The sequence below is a fragment of the Numida meleagris genome, chromosome 4 (genome assembly GCF_002078875.1).
Source record: "Numida meleagris isolate 19003 breed g44 Domestic line chromosome 4, NumMel1.0, whole genome shotgun sequence".
Taxonomy (NCBI): domain Eukaryota; kingdom Metazoa; phylum Chordata; class Aves; order Galliformes; family Numididae; genus Numida; species Numida meleagris.
The window spans coordinates 91,242,369-91,255,815 of record NC_034412.1 but is presented as its reverse complement, the minus strand read 5'-3'; the positions used below and the strand labels follow the sequence as shown (position 1 = coordinate 91,255,815).

Sequence of the window (13,447 nt, the reverse complement as noted above, 5' to 3'; positions counted from 1 at the left end):
GATTTGTCTTAGATTTTTGAAGTGTGGTTTACGTAAATCCAAAACTAAACAGACTTGAATGAAGAAGTAACTTTATGTAAGAAAATATTGAGGAGTTTCTTGCAAAAATAAAAGCAAGTCTTATTGAGTAATAAACACAGTAAGTTGTCTTCTAGCCATTGAATACTGTGACCTGAACGTGCTGTATCTTTGTTCCTGTGCAGTTGGTTTATATTTTCTTGTCTCTCAAATTCTACATTTTAAAATGTTGCAGTCTTCTATAGGGCTTGCAGAAATCTGTTTAACTATATGATCAAAACCTCCACCTCCTTCAGAAGTTTTGTTTGCTTTAAGAGCTTTCCTTAACGGAAAATATTTAAGTACCCTTAAAGATAGGCAAAGAGTGACGTTCTCTGTCACTCAGGGACACCAAAATGGGAATGAACCAAAGATGGGATGCAAAAGTAAAATGGCCAGTGATTACTCTAGAGAAAATGAAAGGAAAATCAGAATTGGTATGTAAACGCTATTGCATACTGCTGGGAAAAATATAAATATATAATTTTAATATTTTAAGTAATAAAAGAAATAAACATCCGAACGTCTTAATTTTTCATCACCAATCTTCATGAAACAAGTAAGGAAAAATCTTCCTTGGCCATCTTCTTGGAGAATGGAAGAAAAATTCTGCAAGCCCTACTAAGCCCCTGGTTTTTTCTTTACTGCTGAAACATGTTAATGAAATAATTAAGCCCTAGGGTTTGGTATCACTAACAATTTAAAAGTTTGATTAATTTTTTTTAATAGAAACCAACTTAACCAATGTTTAAAGTAAGGGTTTTTTGTAGATCTGAAGAAAAGAGCTTTAATTCTACTTGGAAAACTCTGAATAAAGTCAAAAAGAAATTTTAGTTCTTCACAAGCCATGGACTTGAGCACAGAGAAAAGAATGCTTGGAAAATAACTTACTTTCTACTCCTTAAACAAGTATACTTTAACATGACTGAACATATCACTAATTTTCAAGTGGCTTACATTTCTAATCTTAAAATAAGAAATTGCTGTAATATGCACGTTAGTCACCCCAGGTGGTTAGCTGATAGAAATTTGGAGTTGCTCGAATTCCTACTGAAGTCACTGAGGAATTTTGGGTGGTATTGTACTGATGGACAATAAACAAGACAACTATTCGTTAGAAGCTTTGGGGAAGAGAAAATGGATTTGCCAAACAGAGCAACTCTGGCTAACTCAAAAAACAGTTATTTTTCAAGATTCAGAAAGGACTCTGGTTTTTTGGTTGTTAAGGTAATAAAATAGTTGACTGTGTCCCTATATAGAAGCATAGTGACTTGTTCATGTAGGGGGGAGAATCTTTTTAATTCTATATATTCCAAGTTTTTTATAGATTTTTGTGAACTGATGATGGAATTTGATTTAAAGGGACACTGTCAACTTCATTAGGCTTCAAATTTTACCTTTTTCCCCAAGCAGGTAAATGCCAATTGGCTTTCTTGTTTGAGATTTGTTTCCCGCATGGCTTTTAGATGTTTGACAACAGCAGTGGGTACAAGCTTGAAAAAAGGGAGCTGGAGAGAGGACTGCAGCAATCTAGATTCTATGCTGCTTTTTCTTAAGAAGAGGGCACTTTCAGAATCAGTTCAAAGACCTGTTTCTTCCTTGCAGTCTTTTGAGTCAATCTCTCATGTCTTAAACTGGCTCCAAACTTCTACCAAATCTATTGCTTTTAACTTTGAGATAGTACAGAGAAGCCACCTGTTACTCGTACTTGCATCCCGGATAATGATGCTTGCAGTCATCAAGAAAACGTTCGTTCCTCGTAAATACTGAAGTTAGGAAGGAGGCAAATGGAAGAGCTTTTTGTTTGCTTTTAGGGAATTCTGTTTTGCTATCTTGTCCGTAGACAGTATCTCAACTTTTTCTGCATGAATACCTAAAAGCAAGCAAACAAGGTTGCATGTAATTAACATTTCTTTGTTGTGCACACATAGTATTTAACATCTGGAGAAGTGTGGTTTTGGCACCATCTAAGACCCTGTCTTGTCTTTAATCTCAGAGTTGTCTGGAGTTCAGCCTAAGGATTCAGGAGTTCATTGAACTCATTCGGCAGAACAAGAGACTGGATGCTGTGAGGTATGAAAATAGATCGCATAACAAACAGATTTCTTACAATGATAGAATGCTTCATCAGTAATGTGACTATTATTGCCATACCTGAAAGCCCCACAGCTAAAAGGGATCTTCCTAGTGTTATGATGGGGTTTTGGATTTTAGTTGGTTATGTTTTTTTTCAAAGGTAAGATGTCATTCCAGATTCAACTTCTTTGAAAACCGGAGTTGTCATTTAAACTCCGCATCTTTTCACTCTTCAGTCAAGGGTTAAAAAGTTGGCTTTAAAACTATGTATTCTGGTGGTACGTAATGAGCATACTTATATTGTTCTTTCAAGATGCATGGGTACTTTCTTGTAGGAACTCACTGCAATTTTGTTACAAAAAATACTAAAAGGTAAAAGAAACACGTCTGAAGCTTAACATTTCATTTGACTGAATTATCATCTGTTTTGTTATCTCTAATCTTGTTCTTCACGTTTAGGCTTTAGGCCAAGTTCACTTTTTGTACTTCTTGTATTGCGTGGATAACTTGATAATTCCTTGCTGTTATGTGATAAGTCAATTCATGTTACCCTCTCATTCCCTTTCCATAGCCCCAAATAAACTCATTAGAACTTTGAGAAGAAAATAACACTGCCCAAGGTGGTGTGAATGAGTCAGAGAACTCAAGTTAGGTCTGATCATGGCCTGGCTTCAACCATAAGATGATCTTCCTGGCAGTTTCAGTCCGTGAGTCAATTTATGCTTTTTAGTTTGTAGTTTTGGTTTAAAGTCTTGGAATACTGTTCCAGGATAATGCAGGAAACCAGTTCTGCTGGAATAAGGTGGAAATTTGATAGTGGGACTATAAAATGTGTTGATAATTCTTACAAGGAGTACTTTTTCCAGCACCGTAAGTTATGATGCAGGGGCAGAACTACCAGAGCTTAGACATGGAGAAGAGGGAGAGTACCCCACAGCAGGTTCTGGTTGTTTTTATCTTTACGGATATTTAAACAGAGGGTGAGCTGACGAGTTTTATGGCCAGATTTGATGCTTCTGTAATACATCACAGTGATAACTGTTGCACCTTAAGATTTCCGACAAGTTTTATGTTGAGGAAGTGGCACGTATTACTGCCTTTGAAGTTGTACTAGGAATTGAAACCAGCAGGAGGTTTGTATTTTGTGGAAAAGCTACTTTTTGGTCTCAGGAGTGCAGAGCTGTAGAAAACGTATCAAGTATCATAAGCGTAGACTGGAAGCATTTTTAGCTCAGTCATTTGTTTTAGATGTAGCAGTTCCTCTGCAGGGTGAACCAGATGATTTCTCTCGAATAAAATGGATGAGAAAGTTGGTGGTTCTTGAATTTAGGAAGAAAATGAAAAGGCAGCTCAACAATGTTGAGAGGCTAGCCTAATACTAACACCTACACTGAAATGACTCACCTTTTAGGGGTTATTTCAGATTGTTATTTCTGATTTTGTTCAAATCTCGTTGGCTTTGAGACACTTTATATCATTCCTACTTTGCTCTACTTGCACCTAAGTGGTTGTTGTGTTACTTATGACCAAATATGCAGTCAGATAAAACTACTACATAGTTGTAGCATGTTAATTGAGGGATGGGGAAGCTACATGCTGTCATTCAGTTATGTACACATTCTTTGACAGAGCTCTGAGATCGTAAGGAATTAAGTCAGGTACTTAGGAAAAGGATGAAAGACTGAACTACTTGGTCTGTCTTCTGAAGCCCATTGTGCCTTTTATATCCAGTGAATACTGTGTCTTTGTGCCTTTAGCTTTACTCTCTGCTAATTTTGCTTCTTTGCCAAATGTGCAGTCATGCATCTTAACAATGAATAGTCCATGCTCTAAAAACTAGTTTTTTTGAGCTTCAACTTCCTTATGTAGCTTGGAAAATGGAGTGGGGGTTGAGTTGAAGTAAGGAGATGGGCTAAGAATTGGGACAAAGTAACAAGCTCATTCTGTATTCTGTCATTGTTTCTGGAAGTTTGTTTCCTCCTGGTTCCTTTTCCTTGTCAGATCTAGTAAAATTTGCAAGTTGTCACCCTTGTTTTAAGACCTAGCACTCTTGACATGGGGTAACTTCTACTTTCGTGGGCTTTTATTCGTTTATGGTTCTTTCTTTTACCTCTGAGGCTTTCTTTGTAAACATGTACTAAAACACATTTAGGTCCTTTGAGATTTAAAACTTGCATGTCCTACCTACATTGGAAATAGGCATCCATATATTGTGGTGTTAGGGGTAAAGCGTGTAGATTCCACATGCCTGTAGAAGTTCAGGGTTGCCATGTCTTTAAACTTGGCAGTTACAGCTTGCCAGAGGTGATAATGCTGCTTTAATTTTATAACTTCTCAGAGAAAAGGACCCACAGAAGGCCTTCTCAATTCACTTTGCTAATGTGATAATTTCTGGTAATTTTGTACATGGAGTTCAACTTCTCCGTGTTGTCCTTAAAGAATGTGGTTTAAAAATGTTAGCTTTTGGCATTGTGTTCTACTTTGCTTCAAAATAAGTGTGTAGTAAGGGAAGATATTTTGAGGGAGGTGTAGCATAAATCTTGCTGCAAAACCATTGCAACTTGTGTTTTTATTAGCTTGCTTCAGTTAAGTGCCTGCAGCAGGATTCTTTCAGTATTGTGTCCGTGGTGCAATAAATAGGTCAGGCATCCATTAGAAAGCAGAGAAAGAGGCTGTTTACCAAGTAGTTTCCTGTATGAGTGGAACTCGGAGAGCTGACATTTTGTTGAAACGCAGCTGGTGTTTAAATAAGTTTGAAAGCTTTGCTTGCTGCCTGCTGCGAACCTCTAAAGTGCCATACTGCTTTTAGGATGAAACTGATGCCGGCCTTAAAAAATATTTATCTTATTAAACGCGTGTATGAATTTCTGTAGCTTTTTAGAATACAAGTACAAACTGACCTTGCTCTTGGGTAGCTTATCAGAGTGGTTTTCAGAGAGCTTGATTCAAGAATGTATGAAAGCTACTTCTTTGTACAGAGTATATCACTTCAGCCTAAGAACTTTGTGATGTATTTAGGCAGACTTATCAGCCCGTAACTCCTACAGTCTCTTCAGGTTGTGTCATCCCTCCTGCAGTAGCAATGAATGATTGACACTAATTTCATGTTTTTGGGGCTCTCATTAACTTCATTCTCAAAAATCTGACAGCATTCTGCTACATTGCTTTCATGGGAGGCTAGAGATGCACAGTTCTCAGCCAAAAGCTTAACAAAATACTCTATACACTTCAGACATAAAGGACAAAAGTAATAAATAGGAATAGCCAGTGATGTACAAAGAAAATGGCCACTATTAATTTTAGTATACTCATCCCCTCTGAGGGTATGTATTCACAGTTTGTTCCTTTGTCTTTATCTCCTGGGGGGTGGGAAAGTGCAGTTTGAACAGTTGCATAGAAGTAATAAAACTTGAAGTGCTTAGATTATAAATTTTCTAGTAGTCTTAATGGTCTCTGAAATAAATACACTCAGGCGTGGGTCTGAAAGACTGAGCAGAAGGAATAAATCCTCTTGATAACACACTATGATCATGTTAAGTTATTGCTTCTTCCTGATGAATAGTTTCAAGTATTCAGGCATAATAGATGTGTACATGCACGTTCTGTAGTTTAAATACTTTTCCAAAAACATTGTACCCGCAGACAGACTGTAAATCAAGTCTTCACAGATATCCTTTCCTTCTTGGATTTGCCAAGCGTGCTGTTTGCATACATACTTCCTTGGGCTGAAGGAGCAGATATTTCAAACAGAAGATGTTCACAGAATTTACAGAATCACTCTGGGATTTGAGAAAGGAGAACTCAGTGTTTGCAATGATGGCCCGCACATTGTGATGAAAAAATGTAACCCACTGCTATTGCTGCACTGACCAGTACGTGCTAATGGTAGTAAAAATATTGAAAGTAGGCATTATAACATTCGTCAGTGTTCATATGTACCTCCAAGAGTTTGACATTTGGACAAAGGAGGGGAGAATGGAAATGGCAGAATAGAAAGGGAAGGGTTAAGTAATGGCACGGGAGCAAGTAAGGTGTTACTTAAATGTTTTGCATTTGCAAATATTCAAGTATTGCCTGTTGTTTCCCAGTGTAAAAAAAAAATATATATATAGTGCCATGAATTAACAAAATTGCTTCTTTCTGAAGCATATCTTCATTTTCACTGTGGCTTGCTGGCACTCAGTAGGTGAGGTTCAGACATTAGCATCTCAAGCTTCATGGGAAGACTTCCTTGTCTTTATAAGGGACACAGCAGAGAAAATCAGGAGATAGATACTAACACAATGTAACTTCAGAAAACCTAATTCCTTCTCGCAGAGCTCAGGGTGGTCACCATATTGCAAGTTGTTCAGTACTTCTCAAGTCATTGAAGTGCTGGCTTGGTGAGCACTTCTCACCTGGAAGGCTAACATACGCTCGTTATATATATACACAAAAAAATTATTCTAGACAGTCTTGAACACATGCATCAAACGTGGTCAGTATTTGCATGTTGCAGCTTAGGGTCTTCCTATAAACAAGAGGTATCTAAGAATAAGTTATATCTAAAGAGGATGGTGCAAAACTGAATTACTGCTTCTCTTAACATCACAGAACACAAGTGCAGAGTGATGAGATAATTTTAAGATTTTTTTCTTCCTTCTCTCCCTCCTGTGTGCACGCAGTAATCCTGTTTGACTGGTAGGTCTGAATTTTTCTTTTGCCTGAGCTTTCTTTTAAACAGCTATTGCTTTCATGAGCAGGGCTACACAAACACTTGAGCTTTCTTCCAGCGTGTTCAGGCTGCCTACCCTCTGCTCTCAGGTCATGAATTTTGTACTTTTCCTATTGTAACAGTTATCACCTGGGGAGCAATATTTACATTCCTGAATTGCTCACCCAAAATAGGAAGCTGAGTGGAAACAGTCTGTCCTGCATAACTTCCACTGCTTCCTGGTTTGGGTGGGAGAGGAAGTAGGAGCACTGAAACACTGCTAAAGAGATTGTTCTCATGGTGTTATTGGTGACCTAAGCACAGTTAGCGGAACACAGAATTTAAAAAAAAACTGAAATCTGTATCTCTCCTTTGGTAGAGGAATAATTTGGACAACTGAGAAATACTCTCTGCTTTTAGCATCATTCATACTTGTAGAAGAGGACTTTGAAAAGATCTTTAACAAGGTTAAAGAACAAGCACTCATTGTGGTAGTTGAGAGGTGATTTTTTATCTTCGCTATAACACAAGCTATGGAGAAAATGCCACAGGGAGAAGACTCTTCTACTTTTAAGCAATGCCAGAAATTCAATACAGAGCTGATTCTGTATTCATTCTACTATACAACACTTGTACAGCACTGCAAATAGGGACTTTGAATAGGGACTTCTGAAATGCTGAACTAATCACCCAGTTAAAAGATGAGAGAGTTGAAAACTCATGTTGGGAAGGCTGCATGGGAACCTTCCATACAGGGTTTTAAAACAGTCATGTGTCCCTCTCTGATAATTCTCTAGTTTCTTAGTGTTAATTTTGTGAATAATCTTAAAATTTGCCTCTGCTGTAAATATCGTCATGGTAATTCTGTTACTTGTTTCAAATATCTAAGTTTTCGGCTTTGTGTACCTCCTTTCTGTATGAATCTGTAGTTAAATTTATACTTTTTTCAAAGTATTAAAAAAGCTGCTAGTAGTAGGGTGAGTTTTATTTCATTACCTTGCAATTTCTAGTAGTCTGTACAGAAACTGACGCTGCTTTCTAGCCCATACCAAAAAATCACTTAAAGGTAAATGCTCTCTCAAATGTCAATGAAAACAAGTAGAACTTTAAATGCTTCGATTTTTAGTGGTTTGGAATACCACATTTACCACATTATCGGACCACATTTGTTTCTTACAAGCATATGTAAAAGTGTGATACATTGAGCTTATGTAAATAGAGACATTTCTTCGACCAGTCTTGGATCTGTCATTCTGGGTGTATGTGAGGTAAGATGGCAAGCCATGGTAGAAAATTTGGTTTCTAATTGCGGTATAAAATCCCTAGTGTTTGAAGTTATTCTTGCATTCTCATGTGTAGGACTATGAGCCCTTTAAGTACACCACCTTTTTGATTGTGTTTTGATCGCAGAATTTAGCTTTTCTCAGTAGTCTAACCTAACACGAATTTACTTGCTGTAGAAACAACCGTATCTAAAAGGTCTACGTTATCTATTTCAGACATGCAAGGAAGCATTTCAGTCAGGCTGAGGGAAGCCAGCTGGATGAGGTTCGACAAGTGATGGGGATGTTGGCTTTTCCTTCAGACACTCATATCTCCCCCTATAAGGTAGGTAATTTTATGCTTGAAATTCAGGGATACAGTGGGATAATAAAACAAGCTTGTAATTTGTTTTTCCTTACAACAGAATGCAGTGATGATCTGTAGATAAACTATTTTTCTCCTAGTTCTTCTTCCTAAAAAAATCCATGTTTAGAGTCCTTAATTTTAATAACAGCCCTTGCCTATAGATAATAGCAGTAGTACTTGTGTAGTTGCAATTGGATCTTACTCTTAAGATACCCATTGAGCTAGGCTTATTGGAAGCCCAGTGCTAAAGATCTGTGGGTCTGGAAGCACGATATGCAAACACACAAGAAGACAGGGAAGTAAAAGGAAAAAAATAAGACAGTTTTGTTTAACATATTAGTCTGTGGCCTTAATACATCAGCAGCGGGTCTTTATCGTACTCTTCAGATGAATGTTCTTTTGGAGGTCGGGATAAAGAAAGATTCAAATGATTTGCAATAAATGTTTGTAGTGCTTAGAAGTATTCATTTATTTGAATTTTACAAATGAATATGACATTAGCATCAACAGCTACATCTAAGTGGGAGTCAAATGAAATTTGTAGATAGTTACTGTTCTGCAGATTGTAATTATTTTTCAGACATGCTGATTTCCTTTTAACCCAGCATTGGAAGCGGAAGGTAGGCAATAGCTGAGCTGGTGAAACAAGGCAAGAATCCTGTGAAAAGCCACGCTGATATATGGCAATGTCAATATAAGCACATTTTTAAACCACCTGATGTTGAAATCAACATAGATGGTCTGAAAGACTGGATGTAAGACAACATAAGATACTTACAGATAGCATTAAAACTTTCAAGCAAGTTCTCAGGCCAGTTTGATCTTTCTGGATGGGGGAATTCCATTGCACAGGTGGTCACAAGAGAAGGTGATGCTGGAGTCCATCCTTCTCCCTGTCTTTCCTTGCTTAAGGAGTAAAGCGAGGAGAGGCAGAGAGAGCCAAGGTGGTGCAGGGTAAAGCATGAAGGCTGATGTCTGCATCATGGTAATATCACCGCCTACATAGTTTGGTATTGCATGCTGCTGCTATGCAATGTACTGTGTTTGAATTACTTTCTTTTAAAACCTGGTTAATGTACTAAATGTATTAAAGTAAGTTTTCTCCTATTTGCCTCAGAGTGTAGCGTGTGCAGTTGATAATATTGAGCTTATTTCTGAGACTGATCAGCACTGCTATTTCTCATAACAAAAAATGTAGGTTATGAGTAGGAGGGGAGAGGTGCTAGCAGAAGGAAGGATTAGATCTTTACCTATATACATGAAATATAACAAGTACGTTTTCAGTCTTCTCACATGACTCCTCATGGTGTGACTTTCAGAGTTCAGAATAACCTTGACTTTCTGTGGATTTAGTTGCTATTCTCTTGTTTGTAAATGAAGATTATGTTATGTACTTAGACCTGTTTTTTATAACCTGTAGCATTACAATATATAAGAAATGTGTCCTTAAGTGCGTAGCTTTCTCTAAGCTGGAGCTGTGCCAGCTCTTCAAATTCAACTCCTTGCTCACTTTGCAAGTGATTGGAAATTCTATAAACAGTATATATATTACAAAGATGTATGGGTAGGATTAGTCTGACTTGAAAAGTCGGAAGCATTTTTACCTCAACAGATGTCTGCCAAGTCAGATGTTACTGGTTCAGAGGCTTTAGAGCAAATGCCCGCACACTAATATTGCTTCATAAGTAGGCTGGCATTCTAGAATGCCAAGCAAACAAAACCCTTATAAAGATTTACAAACTTTAGTTAAGACATTTGATAGATGTGGAAGTGGGGCAGGGTGGACGTAACACTAGAATCTGCAGTTAGATTGCTTTTGGCAGAGCAAGGAAGACTGTAAGGAGAACTCTTATTGAAGAACTGCTTAATTGAACTAGTGAATAGATGTGTATTTCATTAAAAACTAAAGCATGTTCTTTGAACTAAGATCTCATGTTTTTAGAAGCTCGTGTGCACAAGTATAATGAAAAGATTGGTGACTGAATATCATCACGCCAGCTATTTTATGTAATGCTTTATTTAATAATGAATTTATTTGAATTTCTGCTGAAGTAGTGTTAAGAGGTCCTTTCTAAACAAGTACATTCTTCATGTGTGTTAGCATGTATACTTCTATTTTGTAATGGATTCAGTCTAGTGAGTTTATACCACTCAGGCTCCCCTCAGAACAACTAGATTAAAAACAACTTATAGTTGTGTTGTTTTTTCAACAGGATCTCTTGGACCCTGCTCGATGGAGAATGCTGATACAGCAGTTTAGATATGATAACTACAGACTACATCAGCTGGGAAACAATTCTGTTTTTACTATAACACTCCAGGCAGGCCTTTCAGCTATAAAAACACCGTATCCTTCAATGCAGATACTGCTGTTGAGCGCAGTGTTTTCTCTATGAATGCTTTTCAGAGAGTGCAAAAAAAAAATGGTGATATTTAAGTATTTTTTGCTTCTACATTGTTTTCGTACTGGGTCACCTTTCTGTGCACCGTAGGATAATATATTTCCAAAAGTTGGAGAGCTGGGTGAGAACTACAGTTTTTTAACCACTTAAGAGTTTATCCTGCTTGTTTTTATAAGAATATTCAAATATGTCCTGCATCTTCAGAAGGTTGGTTGTGTTTGCTATACAATATAGTCTGTTTGAGAAGGGCTGATGCTACTGATGTGCTCTAGGGCAGAAATGTTACCTGTAAAGTGTGCCAGGTACATGTTGTTCCCTGCCGTTCCTTCTTGAAACCAAGCACTTGATTTTCATATGCACACATTAAACTTGAGTAGTTACATACATTGTATAACCTAGGCTAAGTTTGCAGAGATAAGTGTATTTCTGATCTATTTCATTAATGAACTGATTCCTATTGCATCTGCTGATTGTACCTTAACTTGCTGTTAAATAGACAGTGCTATAAAGAGGATGGGAGTTCAAAAAACCCAGACTGCCCTGTGTGTAGCAAATCCCTGAACAAGCTGGCTCAGCCTCTGCCTATGGCACACTGTGCCAACTCCCGACTAGTCTGCAAGATTTCGGGGGATGTAATGAATGAAAATAATCCTCCCATGATGTTACCAAATGGATATGTCTATGGATACAATGTAAGTGTTGAAATCAGTGCCTTACTGATGTCTGAAATAGCAGCGGTCACCATAACTTCCTCTATCAAAATAAGAGCTTTTAAACTCAGAAAGCTGGAAACATCATCTCTGTTAGCAGGGGGGGGAAAGAAAAACAACCCTTTTACAGTAATTCCTAAAGGATTGAGTGTGATGAAATTGTTTTGTAAAGAAACTAATGTATGATGAACATAGAAGCTGATAGCATGAAATCAAATGGCACTGGAAATTTTCTCCTCTGGAGTGTAATAATGTAGACCAAGTACCTTGTGGACAAAGATATTTTCACCTCAGACTACACTTGGGGAAAAAAAAAGGGGGGGGCTATTTACTAATTTAAGAAGAATGCTCTGAATTACGAATGCTTTGAGATACTGTTGTGAATATTATCTTTTGATTTTGTTCTTTTCCAGTCTCTGCTTTCTATTCGTCAAGATGACAAAGTAATTTGCCCAAGAACCAAAGAAGTCTTCAACTTCTCACAAGCTGAGAAAGTCTACATCATGTAGGTCTGTAAAAACACAAGACGAAGTGCCGCTGGAATCTTGACACAGTGTACATTGGCATTCCCTGTAAAGGGGGGGGCCTTAATGTGTGGCAAAGAAGCAAAACCTGCCACCTTGGTGATCAGACCTGTCGGTGGCATTATTGTTTCTTGCGACCAAAGATCAATGAGCAACAATAAACACTCTTTAAACAAAAGAAAAGAGGAATTATGACTTAAGTTTGTACTTGAATAAAAACAAAAAGAAACTTTGATTGTCAAGGTTTTGTAACGTAAGGTCAAAAATTGGACTCTTCTCAAAAGTACTTTCATCTTTTAAAGGATAACTCTCTTTAAAGATGGACACTTGCACTGGGGGGAAAGTTGCAACAGATTTGAAACTAAATCCATTTTTCTTCCCTCTTATTCACAATTCTCTAAGACCCTTTTGTTATGAAAGATTTCAGTACTACAACTATTCTCCTTTAAGCTCCTCTTTGCCTTCTTTATGATCTCTTTATGATCCTCTCGTGAAGTAATCCTGAACATGAATCATGTAATTTATTTCCATGGGAAAATATTGATGTTGTTGACACAAGACTGGCTTCTCTGGAGGATCAACTAGGGACTGGTTTGAAGGAGTATGAAGTCTTTTTCCAAACCCAAATATCTTAAGGAGGTTGCATAAATATCGAGAGAAACTGAGAACATTTCAGGCAAAATTTGACGCTTGTTTAAATGTTCTTTTTCCAGTCTACCATAGTGTTAAAGTCCTTCTAAAGTTATTAGTTATGTGCATAGGGTTCAATATGAAATCATTAGTGCTACTGCCTTATTTCTTGCTTTGAGAATGTACTCACATGAAAATGAGCTGGTATTCTTAAGTGTTGGGCAAAGTTTCTGAAGATGCCTTGCAGGATAATTACATAATTTTAGGGCCTAAATAGTATTCATTACTGAAACTAATAGTTCAATTTTAATGACTACAGAACACATCCTTATGACTTTTGAAAAGAATTAAACCATTGTAGTTTAAACAAAACCATATTGTAGAGGTTTGTATTTAGCGCTTATTTTTGCATGTTGATGTTGATTAGCTAATAAAAGATTGTAAATGTAAAACATGTTAATAAAAACTGTTTTCCATTTCTTGATTATATAAAATAAGAAAGTTGCTTCGTATTTAAATGAGAAAAAAAAAACCTCTTTTAAGGGTTGCACAAGGAGTGCAACTTCCACATCTCTTTTAGTATTATGTAAGGTAAAGTCATCTATGTCGTTTTCTCAGGCTCTGAATTTAGAGCATCTCAGCCAAATAACTATTCTTGCTTTAAACTTTCATGTATGAACTATACACTGTAATCCAGGTTCCTGTCAATTCTGTCGCTTCCTACAG

At 37.1% G+C, this 13,447-nt stretch overlaps 1 protein-coding gene across 6 annotated transcripts in view; it reads left to right on the top strand.

Moving 5' to 3' along the window:
• The window catches only part of MAEA (macrophage erythroblast attacher), a 46,273-nt gene extending 33,947 nt beyond the window's left edge, over positions 1 to 12,326 (top strand). For all 6 annotated transcript variants that reach the window (XM_021395836.1, XM_021395834.1, XM_021395839.1 and 3 more), the window contains 5 exons: positions 2,054 to 2,130; positions 8,326 to 8,434; positions 10,669 to 10,802; positions 11,354 to 11,549; positions 11,981 to 12,326. In XM_021395836.1, coding sequence (XP_021251511.1) covers positions 2,054 to 2,130; positions 8,326 to 8,434; positions 10,669 to 10,802; positions 11,354 to 11,549; positions 11,981 to 12,076 — 612 coding nt within the window. In that variant the 3' untranslated portion in view covers positions 12,077 to 12,326. The remainder of the gene's footprint in view (positions 1 to 2,053; positions 2,131 to 8,325; positions 8,435 to 10,668; positions 10,803 to 11,353; positions 11,550 to 11,980) is intronic.